Source organism: Antedon bifida, chromosome 6, assembly GCF_963402885.1.
Source record: "Antedon bifida chromosome 6, ecAntBifi1.1, whole genome shotgun sequence".
Classification (NCBI taxonomy): Eukaryota; Metazoa; Echinodermata; class Crinoidea; order Comatulida; family Antedonidae; genus Antedon; species Antedon bifida.
In genome coordinates, this window is record NC_136231.1 from 23079314 (window position 1) to 23094754 (window position 15441).

General features: G+C 33.6%; 1 protein-coding gene across 2 annotated transcripts in view; it reads right to left on the reverse strand.

Annotated features, from left to right (window-relative positions):
* Positions 1 to 14330, reverse strand: part of LOC144845829 (atrial natriuretic peptide receptor 1-like) — a 63170-nt gene extending 48840 nt beyond the window's left edge. Inside the window, exon 1 of one of the 2 annotated variants that reach the window (XM_078703275.1) lies at positions 13926 to 14330. In XM_078703275.1, coding sequence (XP_078559401.1) covers positions 13926 to 13982 — 57 coding nt within the window. In that variant the 5' untranslated portion in view covers positions 13983 to 14330. The remainder of the gene's footprint in view (positions 1 to 13925) is intronic. The other variant, XM_078703276.1, reaches the window with a different exon arrangement.
* Positions 14331 to 15441: the final 1111 nt, after the last annotated feature.

Genomic DNA, 15441 nt, shown 5'->3' on the forward strand with positions numbered 1-15441 from the left:
GTGTACTTAAACGATCAATACTTATTTGAATTTAAAGGGGAACTTAAGCAACTGCGCCCAGGGCTTACGTCAATTAGTCCCGACAGATGCTCAAGTGTAGCTACATAAGACAACAGGCAATCGAATAATTAGAACATGGCTCAGGGTGATAGGAAGCTAGGTAGAGGAATGACAGAAAGCTTTTGAAAAAAGGAAACGGCATTTGAATTAAAACAGAAAGAATGGTATTGATCAAAAGTAGTGTACAGTTAACAAAGTCAGTCACACGACCCGTTTTTTTTTAGCATTGGAATTTCAATTGTATTGTCCGAATCCGGGCCATACGGGGTGTGTGACGAATCATCTGTATTATGATCTATCATGTGTATGTGTCGAAGTGTGAAACAGATTAACAATGGTTAAAATGACATTTTCCTTAAATTAGAAACCTTATTACGGGGCCCTTCCGGACCTAATAAGGTTCCCCTTAATGGGAGTTTTCTTGAATTGGGTTAAGCTGTTAAAACATATTGCACCTCGTTTATTTCACGGAAAATTTTCCCCCAATAGGGGTTCCCTAGACTATAGGTTTTCCAAAGAATGTGGAGTCTGCTGTACTGCATAATCACATGTTCCATATACGAGTTAATTACAGTAACCTCTTAGTACAGATTTAAAAATTGTATTTAACAACTACTTGTTTTTCTCATTTTAATGATATATTCCAATACTTAATTAACGTTTGCTAAAACACAGTAGTTACTATCATCTTGCACTCTAATTAGTATATTATTGAGAAGATGTGTTCATAGCGTAAATAATTAAATGTAAGGCCAAAACACTGTTATTATTTAAGTATGTCTTAAGAGCTAAGCTAATTTTAAATCGTGTTTGGGATGGACATAATAATGTGAATGAAAGCTGTGAGAACTTTTTACGAAATCTTCCTTTTTATAAATGAATATTCTTCAAGTTTCCTTATGGTTATGACTAGCATTTTAAACGTGCAGATAATATATATTCAATAAACATTTTCACCTTTGCCGTTTCCAATTTTGTCAACTTTATATACACAATTGAACTACAGTACTAAAATAAGTGAAATTCCTCCTTCTTCTTTATCTTATCGATAAAAACGAACATATTAAAATGTGTGTGAAACAAATGCCTAATCAATTTCGAGTTTATGTATCTTTGGGTTATTAGTGTAAACTTAGAGAAGTTAGAGTTCGGGACTTGTCCCTAATCAGACTAATTAGGAGAGCTGTCTAACGACACAGCGCTATCGTAAAGGCATGTAACCATGCTGCGCCGCACCAGTCAAACATAACCAGCGCATAATTACAATAAAATGTAAAGAATGGAGATACGCCACATTACCTTACACTTGGCGATAACACTATTTGCTTAATTTGAAAATAAAATGAAGTATGGAGATCGTACAGCCGAGATGCGACAGCATGTTAAACGCCATCAGAAAATTGGTTTGAATGATTAGTGCATTACAATTGATATATGCAACTGAACCGTTCATTAAATATATATTTTTCAACAGATTACACGCGAAACAATTACATGACGTTAAGTATAGGTATTTGACCTAAGCAATGCACAATAGTTCTTTTTACAATAGTGAATATGGCAAAAATGTTATTTGATAAATCAAAGCTTTCTTGAAAAACAACCTATAAGCACGTCATTATGAATTTTTACACGGAGTACGTTGAAATACCAAACTATGAAACAAATTAAAAATAGAAATATTAGATATGTTTGACAGTAGCGTTTATGCAAGCCTAATTATATGAACCATTATGACTAAATCGTTTTAGAAAAATAAAACTGTCAGACCGAATCTTTATCCACAAACTGATGTACAGATAATATACAGAAAGATATTACACACTTGACATAAACATTCAGGGGTGTATGTGAGGGGGGCGGGATTATAACCTCTTTATTTTACACTTGCTACAACCACTTTCCGGACATGGAAGACGTCGTACCATGAAATTCAATCCATTTTGGCGTCATATCACAAGAAGTGACATACCTTTATATTAAGATTTTGTTCTAGAAACTACACAGTGGTATAGAAATGTGTTTCAGAATATGTTAATTTTCAAAAGCTTACGTCATAACACTAATTTCAGCTTCTAATATTGCATAAGAATTGAAGGCAAGATGATAATATATTTAAAAGCCCTGGATTGAAATTAGGACTCAATGACGTGGTTTATACTAATTTGCATAAAGATGGTCGCTTGGTATTTCAAATAAATACTTCTTAAAATTAAGAGTTTTTACAGCAGAAATATTGGACTTCAAACGGCTTCCTATAACAGCCAGTAGACCCACAACGTATATCTTCAATTGCAGAGAAATATATGATTTACTATAGGTCCCCGACGGCAAACATGGAGTAATAATATTATGCATTCATTAAATTATTTCTACCTATAAATCTGTATCTTCATGTTTATGTTAAGAAAATATCAGAAAGGGAAGCAGAATATTACAATTTCTTCAAACAGATTACGTACCGCTGTACACAAGTTCTCTTCATTTCCATCGGCGCCGTATTATAAACTGTACTAGATTTTGAAAGTAATGAACAGAGAGATATAACAAACCATAAAGACGAAACAAATATTTCATCTATTCCGTGGTTACGAGTATTGCGGAAATAGCTCAGGCAAGGCTATTCAGTTCTGAACACAATTCACTCTAATATTATTTATTACAATAAAGGAGGTGGTTAACCACAGTAGATGAAAAAACAAGGGCATATACATGGCTGCAGTCGCGTGCTCAAGTTAATGTTTACCGACCAACCGACAGACCGACCGACCGACATAGTGAGTTAAGAAAAACTGGACGCTACCATCTAATAATCTCTCAATATGTGAAAAAAAGATCCAAACGACCATCTTAGTGTTCGAACAAATGTTTTCTGATTGGAAAGCTGCAGCATTAACCATCGGACAACAGTGAAGAAGAAGAAGCTACAGTGTTACAGGAGAGAGGCATACAGTATCCCATGGGATGAATGTTACTGTCAGAAGACTTGATACGGCATGATACTTATCAATATTGTGGTATAAGTGTTCTTTACATCGACTTCCAATAGGAATTCAATTGATGCTACGTAACGATGGCACATGAATTAACATATTAAGACTATAAACTTTATAGGCCGTGATGAAGCTGTCTAAACATGACAACTGTCATTCGCAAATGAGAACATTAATGAATGGAACATTAAATATATCATTGCAATTACAATTCAAATGATTGCATCTTACTGACCCTTATTAAATTCACCATCGTGGAAAACTGAACTATTGAATCGGATTACCCTCTAAAGGAGTCGTATTAAAATGATTTTTGTACATTGCGGTATAATTTAAAAAGTACATTTTGGTTGTACCTGGAGGATATATTTTTACAGAAATCATAAATGAAGAAGATTAAGATGAATAAAACAGATGTTTAGTTATAACGGTAACTTTCGTAGAAATTATTGTACATACATGTTATAAACACATTTTTCTAAATATTTAATCTTTGTAGGCCTATATCTTTGTCATGGAATGGAATAATGAATAAAAGTAGGCTAAACCCACGAAAGAGAAAAAAAAACTTTCGTAGAAAAAAAAGCACGAACAAAATTATATAATAAGCGGCTAAATTCAACTAAAAACTCATTGTCTGACAACTTGACTATGTTGCTTTAATTACATATTTTCCAGGTAGGCCTAAATCTTTTTTTTTCGATCAGGGACAATAATATCATTAAGTTTAAACTAATTCATTCATGGTTGTACTGTACATACAGCTGTCTTAAATGGAGTACACCGAACTTTATCCTACAAACAATACCATGAGTATGACGTGTTTCTTTGCAATGTATTATATTTCCTCCTAATTTAGGGTAATATTGCAAGAAAAAATGTCCTCATAATAAAAAAACAAATCAATTAAACTTACCCATAAGTGACAATTTATATTGCTGTTAATTGAAATATGAAGGCTGAAACGACTCAAATAAAATCAAATACATTTTAATTTCCTCTCTTTAAAAAAGTAATAGGCCTATACCAAATAAATAGAAAAGGCAAATGGAAAAAAGTGGAAGAATTTCCAATCATCGAGGTTAACAAAATAACTCTATAGATTGTTCCAACACTTGTGTCAAAATAGTCATTTTAATTGAATATTGTTTTATATATTCATTAATAAGATACCCGCTGAGATCGTTATCACCTTGAAGACGGGACATTAAATCTAGATAGAATACGATGAAATTTGGTCATCTGAAAATTCATCTTGATTTGTATAAAATGAATGCTATACCTTTTGGAGTGGTTTAATTTGATAGTGATGGGTTAAAATATTCAGCATTCGTAGCAAACATTTAAAACATAGCTAATATTCTTTACTAATTATAATAATTTGAGTTATTATGATAATTATAGGTAGATTAATTAGGCCTACAATGGAATTCATGATTTACTAAAACTATTTTTTTTTCTCGCAAGCAATGGTATTGCGTATAATACGTGATGCATCCAACATCCTTATATACGTGCTAGTATATTAAGGTACGGTAAACATACTGTTAATTGCTGTAGATACGACACCTATCATCACTCGAGATAAGTGTAATGGCTGGTTACCCACACCACATTTAAACGCTTTTGATGATGAGGCACATCTTAAGAATATAAATATTATAATAAGTAAATATTAGACCTTAGAAACTGCCTGCGTAGTCGTCGCAAAGACGTCAAAGTAAATACACCAACGACAAGTCTACTATTTAACACAGTAGTCAACAAACAGCAAGCACAAATAAAGGTAAATAATCGTAAACCTGTGCTTCTGAATAATAGTTAGCCAATTATCTAATGCTACATGACATTTTGAAAACGCAAACGTTTCATTTCTTAATGGCGCACCTAAAGAAAAATCCCCGAGGTGACTATTGAAAAATACGTTCAATAGAAACGAATGACTGTTGTAAGAACATAAACATCCATCTACCTCAACAATATAAACATTATAATTTACACAAAAAGTTTTTACAAGAAACATCATTAAAAGTAATAGAAAAAAACGTGTAAAACCTACGGTATGCAATATTTCGAGTGAGAGAAGGAAATCAAATACATGATAACATAATTTTAGTTTAGGCCAACAAGATAGAGAAGGTGACAATTGAAAAACACGTTCAATAGAAACGAATGACTGTTGTAAGAACATAAACATCCATTTACATCATTAAAAGTAATAGAAAATAACGTAAAACCTATGCCATCAAATATATGATAACATAATTTTAGTTTTGGCATGGAGAATGGTTTGGGCAAACAAGATGGAGGCCGAAACTACTCTATGAAAATCAATTAAAGAGGTGAAAGGTAGTTCTATTGAACCTTTCCTACTGGCGCCTTTCCTCTATAAGAATCTCTTCCATTTGGACATCTTTTTTCCTATTTGGATTTCTCTCCTACAATTTGGTCCTTTTCTACATTTGGACCTATCCTTCATTTGTAGCTGTCTCCTATTTGAATCCTTAATTGGACATCTCCGTTATATACTTGCATCTCTATCAATTGTTTTTGAAATTTCCATGTTGAAAAAAAGCATAGGCAAATTTAAATAATCTGTTTCCACCTGGAAACACATTATAATAGGACTAATCATTTGTTTTGTTATTATGTACCGAACGTATAAATTACGAACATCTTAACTCGATCTACATATTGCCATTGATATAATCACAACAGAAAGCTAATGGAAATATCGGACAGATATTTGAATAAATAGTTTACACTGGCCAAAAGGCGCGTCAATTTATACAAAATGTCCAGACTACAATATACCTTAGGGAATCTATAAGTAGTAGACATCAGCTTACAGTGGGACTTATGTATTGAAGCTTAAATCTTCAAATAGAAGTTCATGAATATAGCAGGCAAGGGAGGTAAATACTATCGATTTGGGACTGTTTCATTGGAAGTATAAACAGGAATTTAAAAACAATAAGTGCATGGTAATCAATCTATTTTGCATACATCTGCGCGTTATATTTATCACAGACCTATGCATAAAAAGAAGTGAAAATAATATTAAAATAACAAACGAATAGCACATAATGTTGAGTAAACCCAGATGAGGGTTAGCGTACTCTTTACTAACAGAGTACTTTCTACCTATATAAACATTATTAGTAGTAAGAACAATATTTCAACTGTATAATTAAACCAAGAACTTCTATCGGAGTACTAATGAAAAGAGGTTCGATAATAGTTCTTTAAATATTTTAACAAATGGTAAAATTGGTTGATTGACGTATGACAAATAGGATGGTGCTAGTCTTTTTTGAAAAGTAACACAATCTACCTAGCTCACCTCCACCACCACTTCATCAATCTGAGAATGTTATTAACATAACTACGTGCATTATATCATCGTCAGTTAATTAACGTCTCGCCACTAACAAAACTCGATATTCAAAGCAAAATGCATTTTAACGTCTTCTTCTTTCTAATGGCGTTTGTTTAATAACAATGACATACAAATACCACATTTGTCTAGTTAACAAGTGACCGATATTGGCAATCCTGAAATTAGGTTATATTGACATGTATCTTGGTTGTATTCTTCATATTTACGTAGTTTCATTATTAGCATAATACAAGTATCCGTAATTAAAGCCAAAGACAAAAGTCTGTCTCAGCAGTGTTTTTGTTCATCTCGAATACGTAATAAACACCTGTCTCGTTGGAGAATCATCAACACGAGAGAACAGTAGGAATATTCTGTCACTTCTTATATTGTTATTAGTTGTATTCTTTGTCAGAAATTATAGGCAAATAATGCGTATAGCTATAGCCATGTTTCATAAAATAATCATGAAAATGAAACAGGGAATTCATTCTGATTGTTGTTACTGACGACATATTACGGAATATGCAATCTTATTATTATTTCCCATCTCACAATGAGTGTAAACACTTAACACCCTACTTTTAAATTTATTTGACTACATTTTTAATAGTATACACATCTTCCTCAAAATAAGGAACATGGTTGTAGTGGTATTTACCGATTTTCTTTAAGAATTATTTCACATCTAGCTGCTTTGTTCCTTCGAACCATAGAACATCGGTTTTAGGTCTTGACAGTGTGAAAATGAATGTGCGTTAAACTAATAATAATGCTAATACAAATTGTGATAAGATACTTTTATAGTATTTAAGTACACAGTCCATAGAGGTATATAAACAACATGCTGTACGATTATTCATGAGACGTTGTCGAGATAAGTTTCTATCCATGCTAAACGAGTAATTAGCGTAAGTTATATTATTTTCCAATTAGAGTGAGATATTGACTAATTAATCAAAGATACTTGTATTTTAATTGGTTGTTCTGGGTATGAATACCAACACAATAGAATGTTGACTCGAAATGATGTAAGTAATTGACGGGAGATCAACTAATCAATCAAAACTAATCAAATCTGATGTATGTACTAATTGTGCTTAAGAAAGTTATAGACTCATCATTAACTAACATCATCAGGGAAGAGTAGATTTACAATTTTACTCATCTCTGATCATTATTCTATTCATCATTGTTATTGCCATAATAACCGTCACATCATCATCATCATTATCATCAACATCATCATCATCATCATCCTCGCATAACATCTTGATATTGTCATTGTTTTGATCGTCATCCTCATCAAATCATTATCTTTATATTATCAGCATTGTTTCCATGATCATTCTCCTCATTTCATCATCATCTTCGCATAACATCTTGATATTGTCATTGTTTTGATCATCATCTTCATCACATCATTATCTTCATATTATCAGCATTGTTTCCATCATCATTGTCCTCATTTCATCATCATCATCACCACCATCATAATCAACATCATTATCATTCTTCATTGCACCATTTCATCATCGTCATTATTCTACTCAGTGTTTTCACGATCATTATGCCATCAGTAACAATCACCAAAATGAAATGACGTGGTGGGATTATTTTTGATTAAATAATTAATAGGCCTAGTAAATAGTAAAGAAAATGATAAACTGTAAGAAACATACTGAATATAATAGAATATAATGAATACTGTACTTAGTAAGGATAATGATTAACTATGTTAACATTGTTATTTAAACATATATGACTGAATATAATATATTTGCTGACAAACGATATCTGTGTTAGGCGTCTGATTTGAGATTGCATAACTTGAATGCTCACCAAACTAGTAATATTTTTTAATCACGATTCCTTCATCAAATGTGACTTGTGTTTTCAGAATATCTGCTATTTATTCAACTTGAGTCATGATTTACATAATGCCAAAGAAGTAAATGCCGCGAAACTAGTGTACTCGTAGAAAACATATACGGAGCTTTAAATAATTATAATAATTAAATACATGAGTTGCTAGTAGGGACTTAAAAAATATTGTTTTGAAAACTAGCATGACATCAATCTCCAACTTTCAATACTCTATTATGTACTCAGCCTACACAACCCTGTTATATTACTTCATGTTTGTAATTATATAAACTTTGTTTCGTTATATCTCGATATACAATGCATTATTTATATAATACAATAAATAGCAATTAAGCAAATTGCCGGGGGCTGCGCTTCTTGCTCCATTAGAAGCACGTTGTGCACCTTTTAAAGCTCTGTCTACACTATCAACCTTTATGTGAAAAATAAATGGACATGACGATATCATATCACTACCATATTTGGAAATATCACTGTTTGTTTGAGTGTAGACAGAGTTTTCAGTTATTGTGCGAATACAATATTGAACATTCATGGTAATTGCATTCGATGGCAGTGCCAGCACTAATTAATAACCATTTAAAACAACTAGTCCTACATTGAAAGCGAAGGTTAATCACGAGGTTATAATGATATTGTCGAAATTATTTGGAATATTATTAGTATCATTTAATGATCAAATTATTTGGTTTATTAAATGATTCGGTATTGTTTAGCTGGCGACTGTATACACGGTTCGTCAGGTAATTATTTGTCTTTGTACTAAGGTTAATTATATTAGGCCTATACCTTTCTAATCATTATTATGTTTTACATTGAAGGTCTTTCATACGTACATCAAAGAATACAGTATACAGTATGGTTATGAGTGTGTATATGGCAATCGTGTGGTTTACTTACAGTACCATTGGTGTATTATGTAACAATAAAAATAAATGCAATTTGCTACTTTATCGTCACTGTAAAATAATGTTCAATTTAGTTGACTTCTTTGTGTTTATGTTAAAGATATCGCGTCATGAATTGTTTAGATGACGCAAAATAAACTTAATACTGATACATTTAGATACATTTAATACGGACAGTGGTCTAATTATAACTAACTGGTTTACCACCAGTACAGTTGGCAACGGGATAATGACTTTTAGTATTAAGTATCAGGAAAATTAATTTGACGTCAGTGGTTCCTGGAGGCCCACCTGTTGAAAATCACATGTTACATTCAGCAACATCAATAAAACGAAGATGTTCGGATAATTGTCTTCATAAAGCCTGTTGGCACATTCTGCACATTCTAACAGGATGCTTGATGAACTCTAGATCAAGTTAAGCTGGATTACCATAAACTAGACGAGTCTGCGCTTGTGTTAGCGCGCGTAGAGTACGAACCATGCTTTGATGCTTGTAATCAACTGCACCTAGTATGCAGTCAACACTATTGGTTGAGGCAGAGATTATTAGAAGGACGCCGTGGACGTCATAGTCTGATTGGCCCCACAATCAATTCTGTCCGTCTGAACAATCTGTACGTACAGTCAGGACGGCGTGAGAGATCTGATACGTCCTCGATCAATAATTCCGTCTATAAAGGAAGTATTTAATTTTCAATGGATGATATCTTTTGTTGAAAATTTAATTTCCTAATTTTGTGAATTACTAATTAGGTTAAAGATTGATGGTACCACAGAGTAAAATGTATGTTTCCTTGCTCTCTGTTGCACATTGGGCTACGTTTCCATGTGTTAAGCATGGTTCCCACTCTAGAGACGCAACGCAAGGACGTACGCGCAACGTAAGCGAGTTCGAATAATCCATCGCTTGTGATTGGTCAAATAACTTACGTTGCGTTACGTCCTTGCGCTGCGTCGCTAATTGCGTCACTAAAGCGTGGTTCCCACTAGCGACGCAACGCAATCTACGCAACGTAAGCAAATGCCCTTCTAATAATTGTGTTTGCCCCCGCCTGCGTGAAATCAAACCCACTTGTGATTACGCAATACAGCACCTTGCGTCGATACGTCACTGCGTTGCGTTCTAGTGGGAACCACGCTTTAACCTCAACTCAAGGACGTAACGCAACACAAAGCGATTTGACCAATCACAAGCGATGGATTATTGGAACAGTCGCGTGTGATTGGTCAACTCACTTGCGTTGCGTCTACGTCCTTGCGTTGCGTCGCTAGTGGGAACCAAGCTTTACGCTGTTGTTAGTGAGATTAATTTATTGATGAGAATCAGATTTTACACAGCAAACTACATCTGCATCACCTATAACGGTATGAAATTGAACATGTATTATTTCGGTTTTTTTTAAACCGCGTGACGTAACTCGTTGCTGAATTTTATAGTCATAATTTAACGATACCTCATTTCAAATATCGATTACACTTTTCTAGTTTTGCATATTTATTACAGAATGCATTGTGCCCAGATTTCTACTAACAATCTATTTTATATTAATGAATCTTCTTATTGTAATTTTCAATTTGAATTTGATAATTAAAAACAATAAAATGATATCGTCTGCATTCACACCAAGTGTGATCAATAATTATACGATGGGAAGCCACGCAGGTGTTTCTATGAGACATCCTAAGCCTGCACAGTAATTACCCTATAGCTTGGTTCCCACTAGCGACGCAACGTAACGCAACTTACGCAACGTAAGAAAATGCCCTTCTAATAATTGTGATTGCCTTCGCCTGCGTGAATTCAAACCTGCGATTTTTGCAGCACTGTTCGGTTCCCACTTGTGATTACGCAATACATCACTTTGCGTTGATACGTCGCTGCGTTGCGTTCTAATGGGAACCACGCTTAAGAAATATCGTAAGTATCGTAACAAAATTTTGGTCCAAGACCTATAGGGTGTGGCAGCTCCAACTTTGTAGAATACCCTTCAATCCGAAAGTGTTTATTTGAATTTTTAAACCGAATTGAAGACGTTTCTTTCCCAAAAGGTTTTTCATTTAGGCCTATCTAGGCCTAACCATTTTTCCTGTACAATGATGTACATCGCATTGAGAGCCTGCTTAAGCGCGCGTATGTTCTTTTTTGTATTATTGTTCATTGCGTTTCAAGGCCATTGGTTGGTGAAATCACCAATTGAAACTCCAATCACAGTTTAGGAGTTTCTAATCACAGACCAATTACATTCCATTGAAGGAACTCAACGTGGTACGCGGAAATAAAAGTTCAAATGGGAAACGGGCACCGAATACACCGGGCCACACATGGGAACGGTATAATATAAATAAGACACCTCCACCGGACCAGAATCTCAATATATAGTTTAAACGTCGGTATAGGATACTGTAATTATGTTTCAGTATTCTCCTTTTCATTAATTAATATAGTATCGCCATATGGTGTGGTGTTCTCTCAACGCTTTATGAATTTAATTTAATAGAATCAATAGAGTAATGAATATAATACTAACAATATGGATACATTTAATTCATAAGTCAATTTTTATGTCCATGAATAACATGCACGTATGGTGCATAATAGCTCGGCCTGACAAATAAGATACGATAGGTACGTCAGATATATGGAATGTGTTTCTTGTAGCTATGAAGCGCCATAAATTAAAAACCAACAGTTCGATTGCGTGAATTATAATGCAATTATAATTTCAACGTAAATTCTTCCTATGTGCTTGCAAATATATCCACAATCTCTGTTAGTACTTCATATGTGTTATTTCTGTTGCGTTAAACTGTAATGTGTATTGATAGCGCGAACAATTACAGTGAATAGCCCTCTGGGTGATCGTACAATTAGCCATGTTAACTAAATGTTTTAATTAAAAGTCGTTGACATTATTAGGAAGATAATGTGGATATTTAGAGTAAAGATACCTTAAAGCATATAATCTGAAATTCTGCTTATAAATATAGCTATCTGCAAAGCAAATCTAGGTCTAACACTGACCGTAAACCAACAGTCAACAAAACATATACGTCTTGCTGTCCAGGCTAGGAGACCTAACCGTCTAAATCGGTTGTAAATTTAATATGGGTACCACTGAGACTGGTCATGGATCAACACATTCTATATCATATATAACGGATTAAAACAGAAACGTAACCTCTTGAGTTATTTCCAAATTATAAGGGAACCGAAACTGCAGTATTGGTTGTAAATTTGATATAGTACCACATATTGTACGGAAGCTGATTATTTCTTTCAGTTATAGTTATACGATAGATTCATATAATTTGGGTGGGGTGGACAAGAAACTCATGTTATTATTTTCAAGGACATTTTGTGAATCTAAAAATATGAAAGGAGCTGATCACCTGGCGTTGGTTTTCAGGTAAAAATATTTAAAAAAATTGTTCTATCACACGATAATTTAATAGTACCGTCTATCGAATACCATGTTACCCATAATCGTTCAATCAAATGACAGGAATCTATTTAGGTTTAATATAAATATGATATTTGTTTCGACTTTTTTTTAATGATACCGTATAAGCCAGAGTATTATGAACGTTAACTTCAAAATACTCAATTTATTACCATCTTATCCAGTATTATAAGGTCAGTATTTCTAACAGTTGGATAAATGGAAATATTTCAAATAGGAAAAAAGACATACTACATTGATCATTAGAGTTGTATCATTGCACATACGGACGATCAATCACAGTCTTTACAAATCTATGTAATTAATCATAACATTATAACATATACATATATATATCTAAAAATGCTATAAAATATTGACGTTTGGAGTAAAATGTATGATATTAACATGGTATACAAGCTGTTTTGCGCACATTAAACCCCGCATTTTAAACGGAACCGTCCCATTTATGTATCCCTGTCTTTATATTCATGATTAAGCCATGCTTCTATGGATTGGATTAGGGATATAGAATATCGTTGAAGTGAAAGTAATTATGTCTACTAACTAATTGTACTTACCTGGAATGCGTGTTGATTTTATCAATAAACGTACAAACACGACTTAAAAATAGCACAAGCCGTGATTTCCTTATTATTAATTGTATGCAATGGTCAATGATCAACTCATAGAGATATATAATGAACAATATATCTATGTCAAAATTAAATATAGATAGAAAGATCTATCAAGTTCTAGGGTAATTTAACTATCCTATACAAATGAATACTGTGGCAAACAGACTTAGTATTGTGATTTTTTATGACGTAATTCCTGATCCATTACTTCACCCCAAACACTCGGCCAAATTTGCAATTTTTTTAGCCGAGTCTATGTAGGCCTACTGTGTGCCTGTACCAGGCAATCTAACTGTAACCTTAGCTTAACCATGTGATACATATGTGAAACCGTATTTGACGATTTGTACATAATGCAAAGTGGATGTAAATCGGTTGATTATTGAGAAAAGAATCAGAAACCCCCCCCCCCCCTCCCCCTCAATCTTATATATAGCAAGGGCATGGCGAAGTTCCAGGGAAAAAACACAAAGCATTTATGATGGCCACTAGCTAAATTATTGAGAAGACAGAAATATTAGACTCATGAGACTCCTATGGAAAATACCTCTACAGATGGTATTTCTGTAATAAACTAACGAATAAAAAAATCCTCAAATTTGTATTAGTATTCTTACCTGCACGACTATCAATGTCAAAAGTACCTGGCAGACGAAAGTTCGTATTTGCGCCATTAATTAAAAATCATTCAATATTCTTTGAAAAAAAGTAAAGATCTAGGACATTGTAAAAATCAATCTGCAAACAGAGTTTAAAATCAGCTGTCAAAATTTACTCCAAAGTCAATCGAATAGTTCCTAATAAAAATCTCCAAGACGGTTTATGCTTTCCATATCAGCGAACATAAAATCCTAATTCGTTCTTCATCAGGGGAAGTATTTCCCTTTGATGTGTGGTAAACACCGATTTCGAGGAATGGATTTGTCTCGTGCGAAACGATGTGATCGTAACGCAAGCACACGTGAATATAAAGTCTCTCTCTTGATTCCAATCGTTTTATGTTTAGTCTCGGCTGTGTACTTTGTGTTCAGATTGAGGGCTTCGTTTCAAGTTCACCACTGATTTACGCTGAATATATCACGTGATAGCAACCACTGCTATGACATCACAGATACACTTTATGTATGAGCAGCAGCAAGAAATAATATGTAATATTCAATCCATTGCAAAGTGTTTTATTACAGTGTTCACATTTGTTTGTGTAGACATTGTGCAAATCAATTGAAAATGTAATTTAAAACTACTATCCACGCAATGAATGTTTACTATCTACTGTACAGGGGGCACTGCAAACATCCAACAATATAAGACTATACCAAGAACCGTATTAAGGGAATAAAATTGTTTTCGATCGTATTATTTAAAGAAAGAAAATATGATATGTCGGATATTCCTGTGGGAATGTTTCCGACACAGAAGTTGTCAATCACCATAGTCATGCAACATAATTTTCTTTAAAATATGTAGACAAGGAAATTGGAAGTAGGCCTAGAAGTGAAACAAACAAGGAGTACAGCCAATTCGATTGTCAACAATTTTACATTCAAGAGTAAGCCTATATTTCGCTTATTTTTTAAGATACTCTCCTATGTCACTTTGATTGTCTAACATAACGCCTAGGCCTATACATTTTTTTGTCTGTGTACGCAGTTAAGCAAAAGAATTTGTTTTAATTAATTAAATTATAATCAAGTCAGAGAGACCTTTCGGTTGGTTACCGGTACGTAACTACCTGTGAAATATCATGTCAGTTATCCATCCATATAGGTATGCCATGGGCATCTTATTTTTTTTATCCGAGATATAAAAGTTCACAATTATACATAGAGGGCACTATACCTCAAATTTAAGTAGAAATATTTAAATCCAACAAAATATTTCCAAAGAGCAAGTGGTGGCGGATGAGTTGATGGTGCGGAAGGGTGGGTGGGGCGTGGCGGTGGTCTTTGGTTGGAGCTGGTATTATTTAAAATATCAACATTAATTGAATATTCTTAATGATTGTCAGTTTAAAGCAACTATCGGTAGGCCTACGTGTATTATTAACTACAAATGCCACCGGTATTGTATTTTACGAGCCAGCAATATTGCTTTATATTATTTTGATTTATAGTTAATATTGTTATTTATTAA